At 41.5% G+C, this 19,603-nt stretch overlaps 1 protein-coding gene across 5 annotated transcripts; it reads right to left on the bottom strand.

Moving 5' to 3' along the window:
- Window positions 1-5,599: 5,599 nt before the first annotated feature.
- On the bottom strand, window positions 5,600-19,331 carry LOC135502752 (protein argonaute-2-like). 5 transcript variants are annotated; one of them, XM_064795794.1, is made up of 18 exons: window positions 19,224-19,331; window positions 18,086-18,398; window positions 16,261-16,381; window positions 15,920-16,101; window positions 15,507-15,643; window positions 15,156-15,290; window positions 14,682-14,769; window positions 14,295-14,378; window positions 13,867-14,050; window positions 13,020-13,142; window positions 11,228-11,239; window positions 9,444-9,577; window positions 9,152-9,336; window positions 8,857-9,016; window positions 8,299-8,584; window positions 7,595-7,729; window positions 7,200-7,501; window positions 5,600-7,026 (listed from the first exon to the last, which is right to left on the bottom strand). In XM_064795794.1, exons 1-18 carry the CDS (start codon window positions 19,243-19,245, stop codon window positions 6,918-6,920), a joined length of 2,712 nt encoding a protein of 903 aa, XP_064651864.1. In that variant the 5' UTR covers window positions 19,246-19,331; the 3' UTR covers window positions 5,600-6,917. The 5 variants fall into 5 exon arrangements, with proteins under 5 accessions (XP_064651864.1, XP_064651865.1, XP_064651862.1 ...); XM_064795795.1 differs by lacking the exon at window positions 13,020-13,142 and adding an exon at window positions 12,298-12,420; XM_064795792.1 differs by having other exon boundaries at window positions 14,682-14,779; window positions 15,157-15,290.
- Between the last annotated feature and the right edge of the window lie 272 nt (window positions 19,332-19,603).

The raw sequence follows: 19,603 nt of genomic DNA, 5'->3' as shown, positions 1-19,603 counted from the left end.
TTTCCCGAATGTCCAATCCAAGCAGATCTTTGATTGGTTGACTAAAAATATTTAAACCAATAGAAATCACCAATGTAAAATTCTATGGATGACACCTACAGTATTTGTGAACGAAACTCTGATTGGATGAACGAAATTTTATCAGCCAATGATAATTGCAGTTACAAAGAAAAATTAAAGGAACAGTTTTATGCAAGAACGCCAGGTGGCGCAGAATGCAATGAGAAAATTATTTGAGAACTGGAAAATAATGAAATGGCTGTTCTGCATAGAGCTTTGTTTACATGGTGTGTGGCTCTTGTGTTTGTGATAGCACTTGTGCTAAGGCTAGAGGCAAAAGTCCTCTGGAACTGGTTCATAATATTTATACCGATGTGGATATTTGACGGCCTAATTTTGATATATCTGATGTTCCAAATGATAACGCACTGCAAAAATGACTATGGTGCTTATGACAGAAATGAACTAACAATGGTCAGAAAAGTCTGGTTTCTGATTGCGTTAATTCTCAAATTAGGATTCCAAGTTTTTCTCTGTATAAGACTGCAATATTTCCAACGCGTGCCGTTATATTACGTAATGATCCCACTATGGCTACTGCTTCTCGGCGGAATAGGAGACGTTTTCAAAAGTTTATTGTTTTTATCACGTCGGTCAACGTCATGTTGACAATCAACATCAGGGAGGCGGCCGTCCAATCCAGGGACAACTGCACCTATTTCATCTACTGCCTCCTTGAAGTTCGATAGACTATATCACCGAGTTGACGCAGGACTGCTTCGAGGAAACATCTCTAATTCCATGGATTCTTTTGAGAGTCTATAAACCAGCCTGAGCTTGTCAGGCTTCAACATATTGAGTGGAGCTGTGTACTGGTGGTGCTACAGTGTCTTGGACAACAGCGATTGACATTGAAAATATCTATCTCGGAACTCTAAGACACGGACACCACTTATTAAGACGGTACGCTCTTGATGTAACAAATGGATGATTTTAACTTGCGTTGTTTTAAAACTTCAGTTCAAAGCTCAGTGACATTTCTCGGATCAGTGAACAGTTACTTTTGTGACATTCGATGACTGGAACCCAGTCTTAAGCAACTTGACGTCAGTGACACTCATGTGTGACACAGTTCATCTCTTCAAGTCGCATCAGCAAATTAGATGTCATTAGCAATGAGGGATCATCTCAAATTACACTGAAGCTGAAAAAGACACCATTGTCCTGTAAATAACCTCGTATCAAGTTGAGGGAGGGGGTATAATTAGCTCTGCTTCTTGGTCCCAATGTGTCAAGAGTGATTTGCCAAGTAACCACTTTGCTTTAAATGTTTTGCTTATCATTCCCTTGGGTATTTTCAATATGAATGTGTCATGGCCGTGTATGTGTATGTATATTTGTAAATTATCAATATTGTAAATTTATAAGAATCAAATGTAAAATAATGAAAGCTTCAGAAGTTATGTATGAATGTTTTATGCATTGATTTCTTGTCTCTGACTTCAGTTGGTGCCACTTCCTTCAGCCAGGTAAGGGAGGGTAGCAATGTTGTTTCGGTGAAGATCATGTAGGTTGGTTGAGCCATTCCATGGGCTTTTGCAGAGAAAGCTCCACTGAATGGGAGCTTTTTTGCACCCACGCAGGTCCACCACGTTGAGAGGAATTCACAACCTTTACCAATCTGCAGATAAGATTAAGAACAACCTGATCTCCTCAGGATACAACCCCACAGATTTTCTGTCAGCATGAAATATCTTGCTGGGCTGCAATGGCCCCCGACTGGCTTTCAGACTGAGACATGAGAATTTATTGGGTTTTGCTCTGCAGACGTACGAGAATATCGCTGTTACAAGGCAAAGATAGATGTTCAGTACACCAGAATGATATGCCTGAAATCAATGCAATAATCTAAAACCCCACCCACTCCCATCTATTTCTGGTGAAATACCTTATGAAATATAGTAAACAGAACCTCTTTAATGGAGACGTCTCTATGGGGATAACGGCCACCAAATGTGGATATCGGTTTGACTATTATATGCTCCAGAGGGGCTTTGGGAGGTCTCCAGGTCCAGGTGTGGGTATGGCTCCAACTGGAATCTCGAATCCAACAATGGGCCATCATAGCTGGGATTCAATGGTATTGGACCACTACATTGTATAGAGTGTTTTCACTACCAGCCATGGTGGAAACACCTCCTCTCTAATTGCTCCATAGATGAACCACAAAACCAACTTAGTTTGACGTCGCCACAAGACAAACGCGTTGCTTTTATTTTTGTCTATTGACGGAATATAAATTAAAAACTAACAAATATATATACGCTACGACCTTCCTATTGTACTACAAGCTACATGATACAGTATGTCGGCAAAAAATGTCACATCTTGGGTTTTTGAACATAGGTCCATACAAAGATGAGGCACGCGACAGATAACCGGTACCCTACTTGTGATGCGTCTTTCTCTCGTCTTATTAGCCGACACCTTTTTGTAACACCCTGTATACATGTGAAATAAGCTGTTCACAGTGCCATCTATTACCGGGTTAAAACTAAGTCAAAGCCTTCTTCGCACTAAGGAATGAGTAAAATTAACGCATGAAACTTAGGATGTACAACTTTCTAGCAGGTCTGCTTGTCAAAAAGCATTCTTATACAGCACAACCAGCAGCCCTTACAACACATTCCTCGGATAAATGTTTGTTCATGAGTTGGAGTGATCCACTATTTGAAGTACGTACGCCATGCGCAGTCCATCCTCTCACAGCAGGCCTTTGCATCGTTCCTAAAATACAATCAGAGTGTATATAGAAACGATCGCAAGACCTGCAATGAGAGGATGGGCACAGTAGGTCGTTCAGTATAGTGACTGCCTCACTATTTGAACATTGGCACAGAAAACTAGAGTCTAATTTCATAACGGTTGGCACTGCACGCAAAAAGCCTTGGAAGATTTGCCAGTGTTTCACTTCAAATGGCTCGTTCTTCGACGGCCCACATTTCCTCCACATTCCTCCTTTAATTCAAAGGGTCCTCCTTTAATTCAAAGGAGTAGACTAACAGCTATTAGGCAAAGTTACCCTCACAAGAGCGAGCTTTTTCACAAGCATTTCAAAGCAGACGTGATCACGCCAGGGACATATAAACAATGCAAACTACAATCTTCACAACACTCATAATGATAACACTAAGAAACAAAAAACATATTTGTTGCAAAAACAGTATGTCCCGAAAAAATGCAATGTTTTCATGAAAAGTTCAAAATTGCTCAAAATTTTTTTTCAAGACATACTTGGAAAATTCCCACAAACCTGGAACACTAAATTGATGAAATTCACAGTGCAACATTTTCAGAAAAGCCTGGAAGTTCATCAGATCAGGTTGTTAAGGTTGTCGGTTTCACAGCCTTTAATGCCCCCACCACATTTCATGATTGGGTCGGGAGAAAGGTGGCACATTCGTGTAAGTTCTGTCATGATCAGAATCTTTCAATATAATGAAGATTCATATACTTAAAGGCCTGGTTTGTTCGTTCAATTGAAATTGAAATTGAATTTGAAACTTTTCAATATAGGCTATAGTATAACTTTCTACTACTCAATAGGTCAACTATCACCACACTGACATGTCTGATGATGGTACAAAGGCAATGTTTATCTCTATTAACTTGTGCCACAGACAAAAACAATGTACACGAACGAACCACGCCTTTAACCCTTGAGTATGTGAAAGTTGATTTTCTGGTTCTCGTCAACCAATTACAGGAATGGATGTAAAATTGTCATCAACTTTCATCTTTCATTCACATTCTTCCAAAGATAGATTTTGAAAATAATGAGTGTGGAACTTTACCGGTGCAGCGCTACAATCATATGCGATTGGTGACGAGAACCATAAAATTAACATTTATTGGCCTAGGCCATGTCACTCGGCCATGGCATGGCGTAAGGACAAGCACAAGTTGTTTAAAACAACATTTTTGGGGAAATTTCAAATTCTGATATTCCACCTTAAAACACAAACAAACTTATAAAACAAGAAAGATAAATAACAGAAGGACTGATAAAAAAATGGCACAAGAATGTTTCAATCAAAAAATGGGATTAAGAACATTAGTTCCATCTTAAATCGACCAGGACCACCCATACAGTATACACAGGGAGCTGCCCTTCAATGAACAGGTGGTACAGGTGAACTTAAAATGGACACCAACCATTTATAGAATGGTCCAGAAAAAACGTTCCGATTGATATAAAAAGATATTTAAAATATTTCCATAGAGCTGTCCTAAATAGGTGAGAACCTACCATAGATTCTTCACAGGGATCTGCCCATGAATAGATAGATGATTCCAGCCTACCCAGCAACAACGTAAGGTTTATACTTTCATAGAAGTACACTACACAGAGCAAGTGATTTTAACAGTTTCATATTTTAGTCAAAATGTGTGATGAGAATTTTATTCAAATCTTTCATCATGGCTCCATCTAAGTTGGCCAGAACCACCTATACATTCTATACAGGGAGCTGCCCTTGAATGCATGAGTGTTCCCAGTTAACTTAGCATGGTCTGACAATTTACACTTTCTAAGAAATACAATACACACGGAGAAAATGGGTTTCATCTTTTCTGTTCTCTTCAAATCTTTTAACACTAGACACAGATCTTATTAAGTTACTTCAAAGTCAAGTTGACCAATCATTTATCTTAAAGAGGTTCACATCTCGATTAAGAGCACATAGATTACTTTTCTCTGGTTCATGTCATTGATTGTTTTTTATCAGTATTTCTGTCATACCAGACACACTGTTTCAGACAACAGGCGACCCGATATCTGTGAAAATGCCACTTCATTCTGGGATCAAAATGGTAACCTCTCTATCTATCTACGATATACGCAAAGTGTATTTCTGCCACTGGAATGTTCAACGATGAGCATCCTCATTTATAAAATGACTAACACATTGTACACGTAAAAGATCTAAAAATCTAGAATGAGAATTTTCTGAGACAACCTGTAAGGGTATGTTCCTGTTGAACAGGTGACCTGAGCAAGATCACTTAATGAGGTACGAGCATAAATTCCCTCAGAGGGGAAGTCCATTCTTTAATCAAGGGTATAGAGGTTGTGCATATGACATCATAACAGACACCGTGTTCGGTGGAACAATGGCGGGAGTGACAATCACCGAGAAGATGGTGAGCACACTGATCGATGGGTACAAATAGATTTTTGATTGCATCAATGACATTGCACGGTGTTAGTTCAGTTTTATTTGTAGCACCAGTTTTCTGTTCCTGGCAGCGCCATCTATACCAATCCCTCCACAACTCCAACTTAGAAACTCCTCTATTTTCACACCACTACCATAACTCTTTTCATTTGGAAGAATTTCATCCAAAATTTCTTCAGTGAATCTTCGTAAAAGACAGATGACTTTGGAGACAGCAAATATGAGCCGGCAGTGGCTAACTGTTAATACCTCGACTCATTCAAAAGCACCTCTTAGAAATGTCAACGGATTATAGGATGTACTTTCAACCTCAAAAGGACAGAAAAGAATCATTTTTCATGTTTCCTGCACCTCAGCCCCCCCCCCCCCCCCAAGAGGTTTCATTTGCCAATAGGATGTTCTTCCAAAATGAAACATAAGCAAACTACAACTTATTTCCACATCAAGAAGCACTTTCTAAGCTTGACCACACCGTCTTTGGTGGAGAATAAGAAGGACCCAGGTAGGCTGACAGATGGAAAGTAAAACGTTCACATCCTATAGAATAGATCGCTTTCATCAGCCTTAATTTGGTGAGTTGTTTGGGCCCAACTCACATGCGTAATCTGCAGGAACATTGAACAAGTTGATCACAGTTCAATCAACTTGACAAGAAGTAAACAAGCCGAGTCAGGTGTGAGACATTTTACCTGCCAAAATCAGGTGAACAGGTGTCGTCCCCTTGTGATAACAAATCACCAAACAAGCACCACAAAACTCTCATTTTTAAAAAAGAAAACAGAATTTTTTAAAAGAAATACGCATTTAAATATTTTGTAACAAATTTCTAACGTAGAATCTACATTGTTCAGATGCCTTCAAAAAAGTTATGAAGGCTCAGATGCGCGACACAATTTCTGGTCTGGACGACCCGGGATGTGCCTTCCCGACACATTTTAAAACATACTTCAGAGTAAAAAATTCTAATGAGAAAAATACTTCCAGCTTTCTAAGATCACACTGCTGCATTTTTTTCACCGACTGTAGCCATGGAAACAGTTTCCATTGCAACTTTCTTTTGCATTAGATCTTAAACTATCTCTTCCTTTAGAGATTTTTGAAATACGAAAAATTAGAAAACAATATTTTATATCGAGTTGATACAAACACAGCCTCAATAAAAATTAGTTCCCTTAGCAACCATTGCCACAGAGATTAACATATTGTTTCTATGGCAACTTCAGAATTACATGACAAATTGTGCTAAAAATTTTGGCGATTGAAAAATGAGCAAAAATTCCAAACTTGGAATCACCTTGTTGATAGACACACAGACATCGTCACGGCAATGAAAAGCACACACCCCACAGCACCATTTTTGCTAGTCATTATTGCAAATCCAAAATGGCTGACATCACTGGAATAAATTACTAAATTTCCCCCGGGAAACAACTATAATCACACTTACGAATAAGACTGGTTCTCTTTTGGCTGTGACAAATTCAAACGCTTTCGGTTGAGAATAAGTGACCTTCGACCCTTTTAACTTAAGTGTTCATGTGTCCAGTGAATCCAGTATGAAAGTTAGAGTCACAACATCGTCAGTGTTGAACTTTCTCCAGGGGAGGAGTCCAAGCCGCTAACCCAGGTCACCATGGTAACACTAATTCATCGCATTGGAATGACTTCAGCATTGTAGGTTTATGCAAAATACATGACCTTGAGAGTATCAGGATGTACAGTAACGGCGCGAGCCATCGCGGTCGGTGTCCGCTCATCACTCGGTCCGGACTGTTGACTACCTTCACCACTGCAATGGGAAATCAGGTTTTTAAGAACAAAGATAATGTTGTAGTTGTCCTGGTAGGTATTTAGCGGTTATAGGTTTTATTTCTTTTCCAAAGGATGTGGTAACTAAAGAAAAGTGACCAAGTTCACAGGGAATGTGAAATCAGACCTAAAAAGTTAGGATTCAACCCTTACCTATCGTGTTCCTTCTCCACGAGATGGTAGCGTGCACGGAAGGCCACCAGATGTGCATAGTATGCGGGCGCCGGGATGGAGACACTGCGCGTACACCTCACATACGTGTGACAGAGTTGATAGGTCAGCATCTGCAGCTGGTCGGCACTGAATCCATTATCGTCCCAGAGAACGTGGTAGTGAGATGGTCGACTAGTGCCCTGAATACCAGCGTGGCTGCATAGATAGAAATCAAACTCTGATGGATGCGTGATGCCAACATCAACGGTCGTACCAGCAGGAATATTGCCACTTTTTCCAATCTGAAAGAGATGGGATAATACCATGAAAATTTCTCCAAAAATCAAAAGTGTACTTTAGGAGAAGAGAGTAGAGTGCAACGAAGGATAACTTACTTGGTCTTTTTTATCAGCACAAAACAATCGTGTATGATGGCGCTTCTGTACGGCGATGAACGTGATCCCGGGCTGGTAGTCAATCTCCAACAACATGCACGCCTCACGCACAGCGCGCAACTCATGTTGAAGAACCTACAATTGGATGGAAAGGTGAACAAATCAGTTAAGGCCAGAAAAAACACTACAAAGTATATTGTCAAATAACAACAATGGATGTTTTCATCATCATTTGAAAAAAACACACCAATATTCACAAAAGATCACAATAGTAAAGTTTGGATGCAGAGTTTGCATGCCTCATGTACATAGACTGTGGACATGTACCTAATACACATGAATGTCCAAGGATGGCCTCAGTACAAATATGTACACATGACTATACAATGCAGTCCCATAAAGGGGTCAGGTGCCTTTGACCCTGGCTGACACTATGTGTACATGTTCATAGGGTGAGTTCATACGGCCTATGCACAGCTCTGAGGGGCTGGAGGCACCCAGCTCAGTTACATCATGGGATTAACCAAACATGACACAACAAGCTTCACTCACCATAACAAAGCATGGTCAGTTTCACAACAATGACTGACAATGGTGACATGGGGTGCTTACTCCAATAATCAAGATTTCACTCAAAAGGTCAACAAACCAATCAATCGTTGATGGATTGTGTATCAACACAAGTCAGCTAATATTCCACCTACCTGTTGGAACTGCCCTTCACTGACCCCATCTCGATAGAATATTATACGGTTGGGTTTGAATCGCGTGGACTTGTAGAACTGTATGAGGAGCTCTTTGACCATCGTCGACAGATCCTGGATGATCTCCTGGCGATGCTGCTGTATACGAACCGTCGCTGAGTAACGACTTGGATGGGCGTCCATGCTCCCAACGACAGCTGCGATCGATGGTTTACTGGCGTCGCCCGCAGGTGGATGGGTGACATCAGCGCCCAAGAAGATGACAGGCTCGTTGAACACTGCTGGCCTGGAAATGAAAACAACATGAAGAATAGCCCCACTCCACACTCGGGGCTCAGATTCCTTTGGAAGTCATAACAGAAACAGGAGCATGATCATGAAGGATACTGTCCACAGCTTGTTGCAATGAAACAGATGAGGTACAAAGGTTGTCCCAAAAGCTACAGACCAAAGAATTTGGTGCAGGTATCAAATGATAAGAAAGGTATTTTCCTGTGGCATATTGATTTACTAATGGCTGTGTGTCTAAGTCAAGCTGACGAGATGCTCTCTACCTACCTTATACTTGGCAGTAAGATATTGTTGATTCCTCCAAGCTTGACGTTGATCTTAAGGCAGAGATTGGACAGTGTTTGTGGCGAGGTTTTGTTGACGTTTTTGGCCTGAACGCACTGAGTGGCCATACCGATCAGGATGTCTCCGACGCGCTTCACTTCAGCTGGAAATAAGAGCAAAACATTTTGTTTACAATCTGACAATCAACAGCCCCATGTGCTTATGGGTGTTGAGGCGAGTGAAAGATGACGGGATCTTCAAGTGCTCTTCCTCAAAACTTCTCAAAGTCTAAACTTACCATAAACAGGTGTTTTTCCAGGCAGCACCACAACAATGAGTTGTAAACCTTGGTAGGTATTCTTGAGGAAACGGAACATGGGCTCCACCTGGTCATGGCCAGTCGCGTATTTACAGAAACATGGCTGACCAACGATAGGCATCCCCGCGTCATTTGAAATTCTTTGCAGCTGTTGTGTGAAGTTTCTGAAAACGAATGAAAGACTTGAAATACCTATCTCTATTCAAGTTTGAAATTGAATAAAACTAGGAATATCAATATTGTACAAGGTACAGATGTATTCTTATTTTACCTCAATGAATCCTCCCTGACTGTCCTCTGCGGGGCAAAACACGCTATGGCCCAGACTCTGATCTCGATGCCAGTGTAGAACTGCTTGCCTCGCATGTCCCACACTCCTTGGTTGGGGATGGCCTGGGCTCGAGTCTGCAAGGATGAAAAGTATGGCATTAAAAAGTGAAAAGGACTGTATTTCCATGTGCTATCCTGCTAATCACTTTCACTTATTTTGAGTTTACTGCCATGGGGCGGTATAAATAATGATGATAACTGGTAAATACTTTTACTGTAAACTTCATGAACATTTACACTAGGCCTTTCTGCACAAAACTGCAGTAAATATTAAAAGTTGCGAGTACTGATATCTACACAAGAAGGTGTTTTAAGTCATATAAAGTAAATTGGAGCAATTATCCCCTTGAACAAGTTCAGGCCCATCAGTGCAGAAGACACCTCCGAGTCGTACTAGGGCTATTGTTGTAGACCTTTAACTTACCTAACAAACAATCGCATGAAGTTATTATTAAGTTGGGTTAGTTTCTGTACAAGTTGTGGGTTAGATTGGGTTAATGTTGGAACTTAAACCACACACAGACGTTCATGCACACACAAATAACACACCTCCTCCGCCTCTTTCTTAGCTACAAGACGTTGACATCTACCACAACCATTCCACCCTGAAGTCATGTGATTTTCACCCAAACAAAGAACCTGTTGATGTTGTACTGCATGCACACACCCTGCGGTTGAGTGAGAGACAGATATGGGACAGAGGCTGCTCTGACGACCACTCCAAATTGACTGTTTGTTTTCACATGCTCCTTGATAGTGAACCAAGAAGTGTTCATTGGAAGAGAAAGATGGCCGTCGGGGCTAACCCTGCCACGCCATGGAGTTTCCTTCATGCACTTCAGCCTTAAGCTGAGGGAACTTTCTTGACACTTTCTAATGCACATGAAGATACTCTCCCTTTGTTAATGTATTCTTGAGTTTGGGTGAAATTCACAATAACTGGTCACCATAGAGCTTAGCAAGAACACAAATTGAAAATGAATGCGACTATTTTCAGATTCCTACACGAGGCAGAAAATCGGTTGTCTGCGACAGACATTACTGGTTGTGAGCTCAGCTATTTGGTGACCTGACTGCAGGGTGACATTCAGAAGCTTAACTACAGCCCTCCTGGTGGATAAGTTCAGTACTAAAAGTAACACGCCAACATGTATCATCTGCAACAGATTCGTTTTTCGGGAGATAACAGACGTTTTGAGGACAGGAGACAGACAACATAACAACGAACGACACACATAACTCTCCTGGTGCCTACACCCCCCTGTCAACAACCACATGAATACAAACAGAATAGGAAAGGAAGCTTATCCACAGGAGGGAGGGAAGCAAAGGAAGGAACAGCCTATTCTAAATGCCACTACCAGTAACCATGACGATAAAAAAACAAAGTCCATCCTGATCCTAATGAATCATGGGTAAAGAGTGAAATGTTGTCTAAACATTTTTGACAAAATCTTGTCGTATGTCAGTTTGTGCAATTCTGAGGGTACATTTTCACAACTTTTACCAATCCAATCAAAACCCAATATTTGGTTGTACAGTAATCAAGCTCACTACTCATACATCAGCTGGCTATTCAACCGATTGGCCAGGCTGGAAATTTAGCAAACCAAAATAATCACCAAGCTATGTCATAGGTTTTTATATGGTAACTTTGTTTTTTCATTTTGTCAGAACTTCATGCACTGTATTTGAAAATTCGACTCGGGTCGAAGTATTCTCTACCTGCGGAGCGGTCTGCAAGGAAAACATACATATAATCAGTACACAAACAATAGAAAATCTCGGCATTCAAAATCTCAAATTTGACAACAATTTACACCGACTCACACATGGTTGTCGTCCTGACATCGCAGGTTGCAGCGACAAAAATTGCTTGTTTGTTTTACTCAAAATTTCTCTGATGAAACTGCAGAGTACATTTTAATGAAGCTCAATGACTTGTCAATGCTGTTAAACTACAATCTCCCTTCTGTATAATTTGCCACAAATGACATTTCTGTTCAAAATATTTCCACCTTTCGCTAATCATTTAATCTATTGGACCAGTTATTTTCAATGTAACATGCAGTCTCCACACTGGGCAATAGTTAGTGTACATTCAGAACAAGGGGTTATGTTGAAATCATTTGAGCACAGCAGATTCATTCACTAAAACCTCATTCAAACCAGGTTTTAAATACACAAGCCGTGAGTCATTTTGCAACCATTCAAGATTCTAAAGACAATAGAATGTCCCCGAGACAACCCAAGTCCTTGGTTTGCCACAAGTTGATTATTCCCCATTACCTGCCAACAAGGCGTGTTCAAAATACTGCAAGGGCTGTCCACATAAGCGCACACTGTTTCGTTCCCTAACTGACCACTAGGTGGGGTCTTGAATAGGATCAGCATAGACTAAATCCACCATACACACCGACATGTAAACATCTCAACACAATAGTTCACACAGCTCATCATAGAGGGTGCTGCATCACAGGAACTGGTGTCCAATCAGTGCATTCAACAGTAATATCAAATACTGACACTTGTGATAATCATGCAGGACTTTCCGGCTAAATCTTGAAAATGGTCACCCATCGAATTACCCATTGTATAACAAAACATTAAAGGCCAAGTTCATTGGTGATTTTGTTTAAAGTATCCTAGTTTACATCCTTTACAATAGGTGGTAGCAGTGGTCAATTTGTGTACTTCAGGCGTAAAGTTAGTTACAACTGCTGCCACCTATGACCAGAGATATACACCAGTATAATGCGGCCCACGTTGTGCTGCACCACTGCTTTATGTCTTACCCTTCCGCCATATTGCAATCTCGGGGCCGGCAAAACTCGTCCCTGCACCTCGGTCATCCACGTGTTAACTTGTAGCCCGAAAGTTTGAAGGTAGGGGTCCGTGTTGAATTCTGCTTTGCGAACCTGCAGATTTTTCAGTAAAATTTGAAATTCTTAATTTTTTTGTCAAATGTTTTCGATTATTCTTTAGCCATTGTGCCCGTGGTTTTGGTTTGTCGCCTGAAGTAAAGAATTTGGGGGGGAGCTGACCTTGACCTAAGGATATCTGACCTTCATTTACCTGGCTTCGACACACACACACACACACACACACTGATCAAAGAAGTGGACAAAATACACAAATATTCCCTTCTAAAATTCTGATTTCTTACGCCAACATTTTAGAATTTGTGACTTCAAGTTTGTCTACTTCATTGATCAGCTCATCATACGAATGATGACCTTCGACATCTGACCTCTGACCCAAACTGCAGACTGCCAATAACTGTGGCAATATCAATTCAATACTGCCTGTGATCAATATATCGAACCCAGTGATAACCAGCTTTACAGCAGACAAGAAATCTTATTGTCACACATCACATGAAGAGTTATCCCTCATTTGCAGCACGGTTAAATCATCATGCCAGATTTCAACCATTGAGGGAGGAGGTCAGAGGTCAAAGGTCACCACAGATTCAAGGTCAATCGAACAGGAGGAGAGGGAAGCAATGTGTGCCTACCCGACCGCCATACTGCAACTTTGGTGGCGCCAGTACGCGACCTTGAACTTCGGTCATCTGGTTTAAGATGCTGATGCCGAAGGTTTGAAGGTAGCGGTCGTTGTTGAAGTCGGCTTTTCGCACCTAGAGGAGACGCAACGGAGGATGAAACATTAGTAAAAGGGGTGATCTGCACAGCTACAAGAACTTTCTACGTTCACAAAACATCACACTGACGGGTATTAAAGTGTCTTTGTCCAGATAACCCCCTTAATAAAGACAATCATGAGCCTGTGCGCATTCAAAGTTCCGTACTTGTTTTTAAATGTTTGCGGCTAAAAAGTTACCAACTCAATACCGCAACCTAGGAAAAGAAATTGTATTAATGAGAGAACATTTAAACATTGAAAATTATCATGAAACAATTTGCCTCTTTTCAGACGCATGTTGAGTGGAGCTCTGTGGTGGGGAAACAAAGTGACCGACTGGTGTGGTCAGCCATTGATGTCTCCGACGTGAAACCAACACACAGTCACTCCATCCGATCGCAAGAGGTGTTCATCTGATGAATTGAAATGAATATGACCATCTATTGGACAATAGCTGGTTGGAAGAGGCAATCTAGCTGTTTTCTACATGTACTTCAGATTTCATTCATAGAAGGAATTGAAGAGTCTGTTCTGGTTGTGATTATGATGACATTTAGGAATAGGTTACCACAAGCTACAATGACGTGTCTTGACAATAGTAAGGTTCTTATCATCGTTCAATTAAAAATTTATCAACTTTTCGTAGAATTTACAGGAGTCGAGTGATCTCCGCGACACTTGTCACTTCAACAATTTTGACAAAAGTTTCTCCGACTTACCAAGTTGTTGATTTCTTTCTCGCGATCAGGAGCAGATCTTGCCGTGGCTTTTATCATCGTTGACGTCTGCATGTCAGTCAGCTTCTTGATGCAGCGCTGACCAGCGACGATATTGCAGACCTCAAGTGGTAGGTAGGTGTGTTTCTGTTCTTGGCCGACTTGTAGGCATGGAAGGTGTGGATGTCTGTGGAAACAGTAGGTCAAATTAAGAATCTCAGCTTCATGCGATGCATCTATGGTACAGATTTAAAGACCCTAGAAAGCAACTTTTAATCCTTGTGAAAAAGCAGGCCAAATGAAAACCTGAATTGAATCATCTGTAGAACAAGTTTGAATAGTTTTGGTGAAGTCAGAAGGCCAAGAAACAGTCGATCAATAAGATTTAAGCGTAATTTCAGAAAATTAGGAGAAAAACCAGGTCAACTTACTGCAATTTCATTTTATAACGTTCTGCGAAATATTTGGCCACGGTACATTCGACTGTCTGTCCTGATTCTAGCTGAAGTGGGAAGCTGAAAGAAAACTCAGACTGTTCAACATTCCGTTCAAAATCCAGCAAATTCTAGGAATCTTCTTTGAGGAGATGATCCTTCCATAATTGACCACATGACGTCATTGCGATCCGAGTTCCAAATGGTGTCGGATTCTTTGATAGCTCTCATGCAGCATGGTACCGTAAAGCAAGGTGAAACTGGCTTGGGGAGGTGGACTGATTTCACCAGGTCAGTTCACAGTCATTTCCCCTAAGGAGCAGACATGCTCTCGTCTAAGTTTTTCAATTTGTTCAGGTTTGACATGAGATGTACGTTACTTACGACTGTGTTTGTGCTGGGCGACGCGTGACGTTGCATACTCGGTACTTTCGTTTCATCGTCCCGCAATGGGTGATCTCAACCTTCAAACCTGAAAAGACGAAAGTGAGAAATTGCAAGATGGAGTATTTCGAGACAAGTGTTGGGTGGGCGAGTGAGGGCGGTGGGGGGGGGGCACGGGCAAGTGACATCTATTTAACATAACTTATTCACAACTGTGGCCATTTCACGAGGGTCAACACTGTAATAGACTACTATTCTGTTGATCACACGAAGTGTCTTTGATAGAGAAAGACGGACATCTTCTAAATGCAGACATGGAGACACAACATTTATAAAGACGAAAGGCTCCCATGCAGAACAGCAGTGGTCGAACTTCTGTTGTTTTGATTGTTTATATCTCGAAATCTCCCACACTTGGCTGTTCTTCTTGCCTCCCTTTTTCAAGGGAACTTGATCTGTGTTTCTCATTGATACCTTTTATCTCCTTTGTAAATTTCACTCGTTGGGAATCAGTTAATGGCCGGCGTTGTTCGTTGATGTCCCGCAAATCCAGCACCTCGCACATAAATTCGATAACAGGCTGTGCTTTATAAAAGGCAGTCGCAGAAACTGGAAAAGAGAAGCACAATGAAGACAAACACTTTGAAACATGAGCCCTTATTTGTTTAGAGACATTAAGGTGACTCGAGCGAAGCCATCAAAATACATTGTCGTCTTTTATGACTGGTGACCATGGGGTCAACAGAATCTCAGTTATTCTTGAAAATACCGTATGTATTATCTTCTACTAGACCAGACCACTGTCAAGACCATCACATGACTTACCATCTATATTTAGCATCATTTTCCAATGTGACGGTCGTACACTTTGATGGAAGCCAAACCAAACCTCTCGTCCCCCACCGAGTGGGTGGTCGTAGCCTTCGGGCGGCGAGAAAAATGACCGTCCTACTGGGGTGTATCTGAAAGGTGGATGTTGGATGGTTTAGCCACAACTAATCAGGGGATGGTTTGAAGGAAATTTTTTATTTGAGGTTGGCCTACATTTTTGACATTCACGAATTCGCCTCTTTGCTTTTGCGGTAGACTAAATTCTGCGCTTGCTGCCAAAATTTATGGTAACTGACCGTGGAAGTGCCCAGGAGCTGGCCCAGGTGGCGCTGGCCGAGATGGTATTGGCCCAGGGGGTGCTGGCCTGACGCGTCCACAACAATCAGGGCAGATATGGTTGTACTTACTTCATGCTTGGTAAGTGTCTCATCACAACGTCTAAAGCTAATATGGCATCGAAGGGGATTTGTTGCATTTTGCCGTCTAAGGCTTCTTCTAAGGCGTATAAGCTGACTTGGGCAATCCATTTGATGGCAACTTTGAAAACTCGATCTTTGCCTTCGCCAGGCAGCGTCACTTCTAATTCCACCTGAAAATGAAGAGGTGTAGTGTGTGTCAATGACATTTTTCTTCTTTCTTTCGGATCCAGATCCAAAAAAATCTGGACAAACATCTGGATATTTTTACAACTCCGAAAAATAAAACTGCGAAAATTTGGCGGTTCATTTTCATTGTCATTATTCCTTACCTTTTCTCTTCCAATAGGAAGAGGGTCCCGACTATAAAGATTTTTCCGTCCATCAAAGACAGGTTTTTGGCCGTTAAATATTCGTTGGCTATATGCTTGCACCATTGTCTCTATAATTTCTCTGCAAAGAGCAAAACATTCAAAGAGTTGAAACTTTCTGCTCTTTCGAATTTTTCACAAAAAATTTTTTCATTCAAGGAACAGGAAGAAATAGTTAAGTTTTCTTTTAAAGTCTGAATTTATTCTTGATAATAATTAGACGCCAACCACAAATCCCTCCCCTGAGTTCAGACACTCAACTCTAACCCCCCCCCCCCCCCAACTCCTGAAGCCAAAATCATATGAACTATAATCAACGACTAATAATTTAACGTCAGACCACCAGCAGGCAAAGAGCAGTTACCAGACGGTTACCATGGCGACATGGCAGAGATTTTCCATTGTCGAGTAAGGCTAGATTAAGCCAAGAATTGAGTAATGATACATTTCGCTGATCGCATAAATCGATGTCAAATATATACAAATGAGAATGTTGACTGATCTGATATTATGTCTCAAAATACCATAGAATAACAAAGGAATTGAGATATTGGTTTAAAAACAATGAGAAGCTGATTAACCCTACATTTCAAGCAAAATCTCGCTCATCCTTCGGTTGGCAAATCATCAGCCATTCGCCATACTGAGTACAGATGACGTACACAAATGAATGACGCACACATGCAGACTTCATCAGATTAGGTCATGTATGAGATTTAGTGGCATTCTCTGGACATATTTGGGGTTTGATTTGAATCATAAATTTAACCATCTACACATCTGGATCCAATTTTTCCTTTTGGAATACAATTTAGATTGTATGAAGAAAACAACTGACGTAATCTAATGCAACCTCTAAATGTAAAACAAATAACAATATCAGTGACACTGAAATCACCCCAGTAGATATTTTAAATCATAGTGATGCCATACACTATATTGAAACTTTCATTTACTGAACAGACCTTGGGTATGTAACAGAAAGCTGTACATTATATAGTCACACATCAGGACAAAGGATTCAATCCACTATGGGTTTTCTCTTCATAATTGGTTCCGCAGATAGGCGATGTTATATCATAATTGATGCGTTTCTCATAATGTGGCAACCTAATCTGGGCCTAGTGGGGGAAGTCGACATGGGGCTATGAACATGGGTTGGTTTCTTAATTAGTGCTGGTCATTAAGCCACGGTGAACATTTGCCTGAGAATAACTCAGTACCATAGATTCCAAATGCATCCGTGGAGGACTTGACCAGTTCAAAGACCAGAAATTGTACAGCCTTCACATGGTACTTCATATTACGCCCACATACAGTATCCACTACGACCACTCGATCATGAATTCAGGACATGCTCAAACTGATAACTGTAACATCAAACACACACAACACGAATGACATTGAATGAATTTCCATCTGGTCAGTTACAGCTGCTCCAACTGTGGCCTAGTAATAACACTTGTGTGTTAGAACAGCTTATGAATAAAACACACAATATATATCAAAAACCTTCTCTTCCACCAAGCTGTTGGGGGCAACAGCCTGATGTGTTTCTGGTACCCCCAGTTTCAGCTTGGTACCCCAACAAGCATGACAAACTGCTTCATTGGAAAGCCATGGTCATGTGACTGCCAGTTTGAAGAGACCTGATCATGCAATTCTGAATTGTCAAAGTTGTAAATTAATTGTTTTAGAAAGGGCATTCGAAGTGTTGTACCACTGAAGAAATCAGGTTATGAAAAGTCATAGTATAAAGTTCACAACTGAAAAGAGCTTGTCTCACCTGTTGACTCGCCGTGGACATTTGTCGGGTGTTATTGATATGTCATAGTGATGGATGAAACCTTTGGGCATTCGAACTTGAAAATGGTTGGCACGGAGCAGAATCGGGCGGCCCTCGGTGCCATGGTTTGGACGCTGCGGGCACTGGAAGTCATTTGGTCCTGGTGGTGGCGGTGGTTGTCCAAGGGAACCTGGGGGTATTGGTGGCACAAGTGGTGGGGGTACGCCAAAGCGACTGGGTCCTGGTGGCGCCCCAGACCCCGGGGCTCCTAGTGGACTCGGGGGTAAGGCCCCAGGAGGTCCTGGTGTCTGGGCTGTAAAAGAGAATACATTTTAAAAAACTAATAAGAGGAAGTCACTATTTAAGGCCTTGAAGATGACTGGCATCTTTCCTTTCTGGTAATGACAAAGTTTGGTCCAGCTCCATTTGTTAGTTATCTCCTCAGTTACAAGTTACTTGTTGTCTTTGGTTTTACCGAGTGGCACTGGCAGCCAGTTTGGTCCAAAAAAAGGTGTTTCCTTCGTCTTGTCCTCAGTCTTACTCGTCACAAGGTCTCTAACCAGTTGCGGTGTACTGTAGAACTGGCCGAGGACGAAGAGATAGAGACACTCATCGAGATTAAAGTCATAGGCGGCTGGCCTATCGTCATAAATGATCAGATTAGCCTACTCTACAACGACCTCAGTCAGACATTCACCCAGTTCACCAAAAATGCAAATGGAAAGGTCCGAAGCTGATTCCATCACAGGCACGTGGAAATAAGAGATCGATGACACAGGCAAGGCTGGCATCTCAGGCTCTACCCACTGACAGAGTCAGACACTGACAGCTGACTGACACACAGTGACACACCCATTGTGACAATACACCCAGTGGGGAGTGTGTTGGTGTGTTTGTCAGTCGACGGGGGGGGGGGGGATTGACCTCTTCCACGTGCCTGTGCCCCGATCACTGTTGTCCGAAAATGACTCACGAATGAGTTACACTGTGATTGTTAAACACACGGTAATGTACACATGGACTGTGTACATGATCATGGGAAAAAGTGACAAACCATCTGACCAACTTTGGGTGGAGTTTTTAGGATAGTTTCACAAACTCATCACATTTAAAATAGAAAGATAGAAAGAATACTTACTTTGCCCTATACCAGGATACATAATGGCATCTTCAGACAGACAGCTGTTGTACAGGAGCTGTTTTGATGAGTTCGGAAAATCCCTCCGACCTTTACAAAGCGAAGAGATGGCGGATACACTAATCAGTATTACAATGAGGTAGCCAATCAGCTGCACGAACGTCATCAGGAATTCCAGTATTCCCCCCATCAATTATCATACCAATTAGGTCAATGGGTAAAATGCCCCTGCTGGTCTCAACTTGTCACAATCTTGTCCATTGACAATACAAAGTTATCTTTGTGTGTGGGCAGGAAGCCAGTAATAGTTAAGCTATCAATTTTAATTGCGAAACACAAACTCGTTTGACACCGTTCCCACCATCTCTCGGAGCGTGTGG

Source organism: Lineus longissimus, chromosome 19 (assembly GCF_910592395.1).
Source record: "Lineus longissimus chromosome 19, tnLinLong1.2, whole genome shotgun sequence".
NCBI lineage: Eukaryota > Metazoa > Nemertea > Pilidiophora > Heteronemertea > Lineidae > Lineus > Lineus longissimus.
Note: the sequence above shows the minus strand (reverse complement) of the source record. Positions and strands in the feature narration are given on the sequence as shown.

Coding starts and splice junctions, on each gene's coding strand:
- LOC135502752 (XM_064795791.1), bottom strand. CDS start 19,245: ATGTATCCTGGTATAGGGCAAA. Junction 13,143..13,866: donor AGAAAGAAATCAACAACTTG/GTAAGTCGGAGA, acceptor CGTCTCCTCTAG/GTGCGAAAAGCCGACTTCAA. Junction 8,585..8,856: donor ATCTTACTGCCAAGTATAAG/GTAGGTAGAGAG, acceptor TTTCATTTCCAG/GCCAGCAGTGTTCAACGAGC.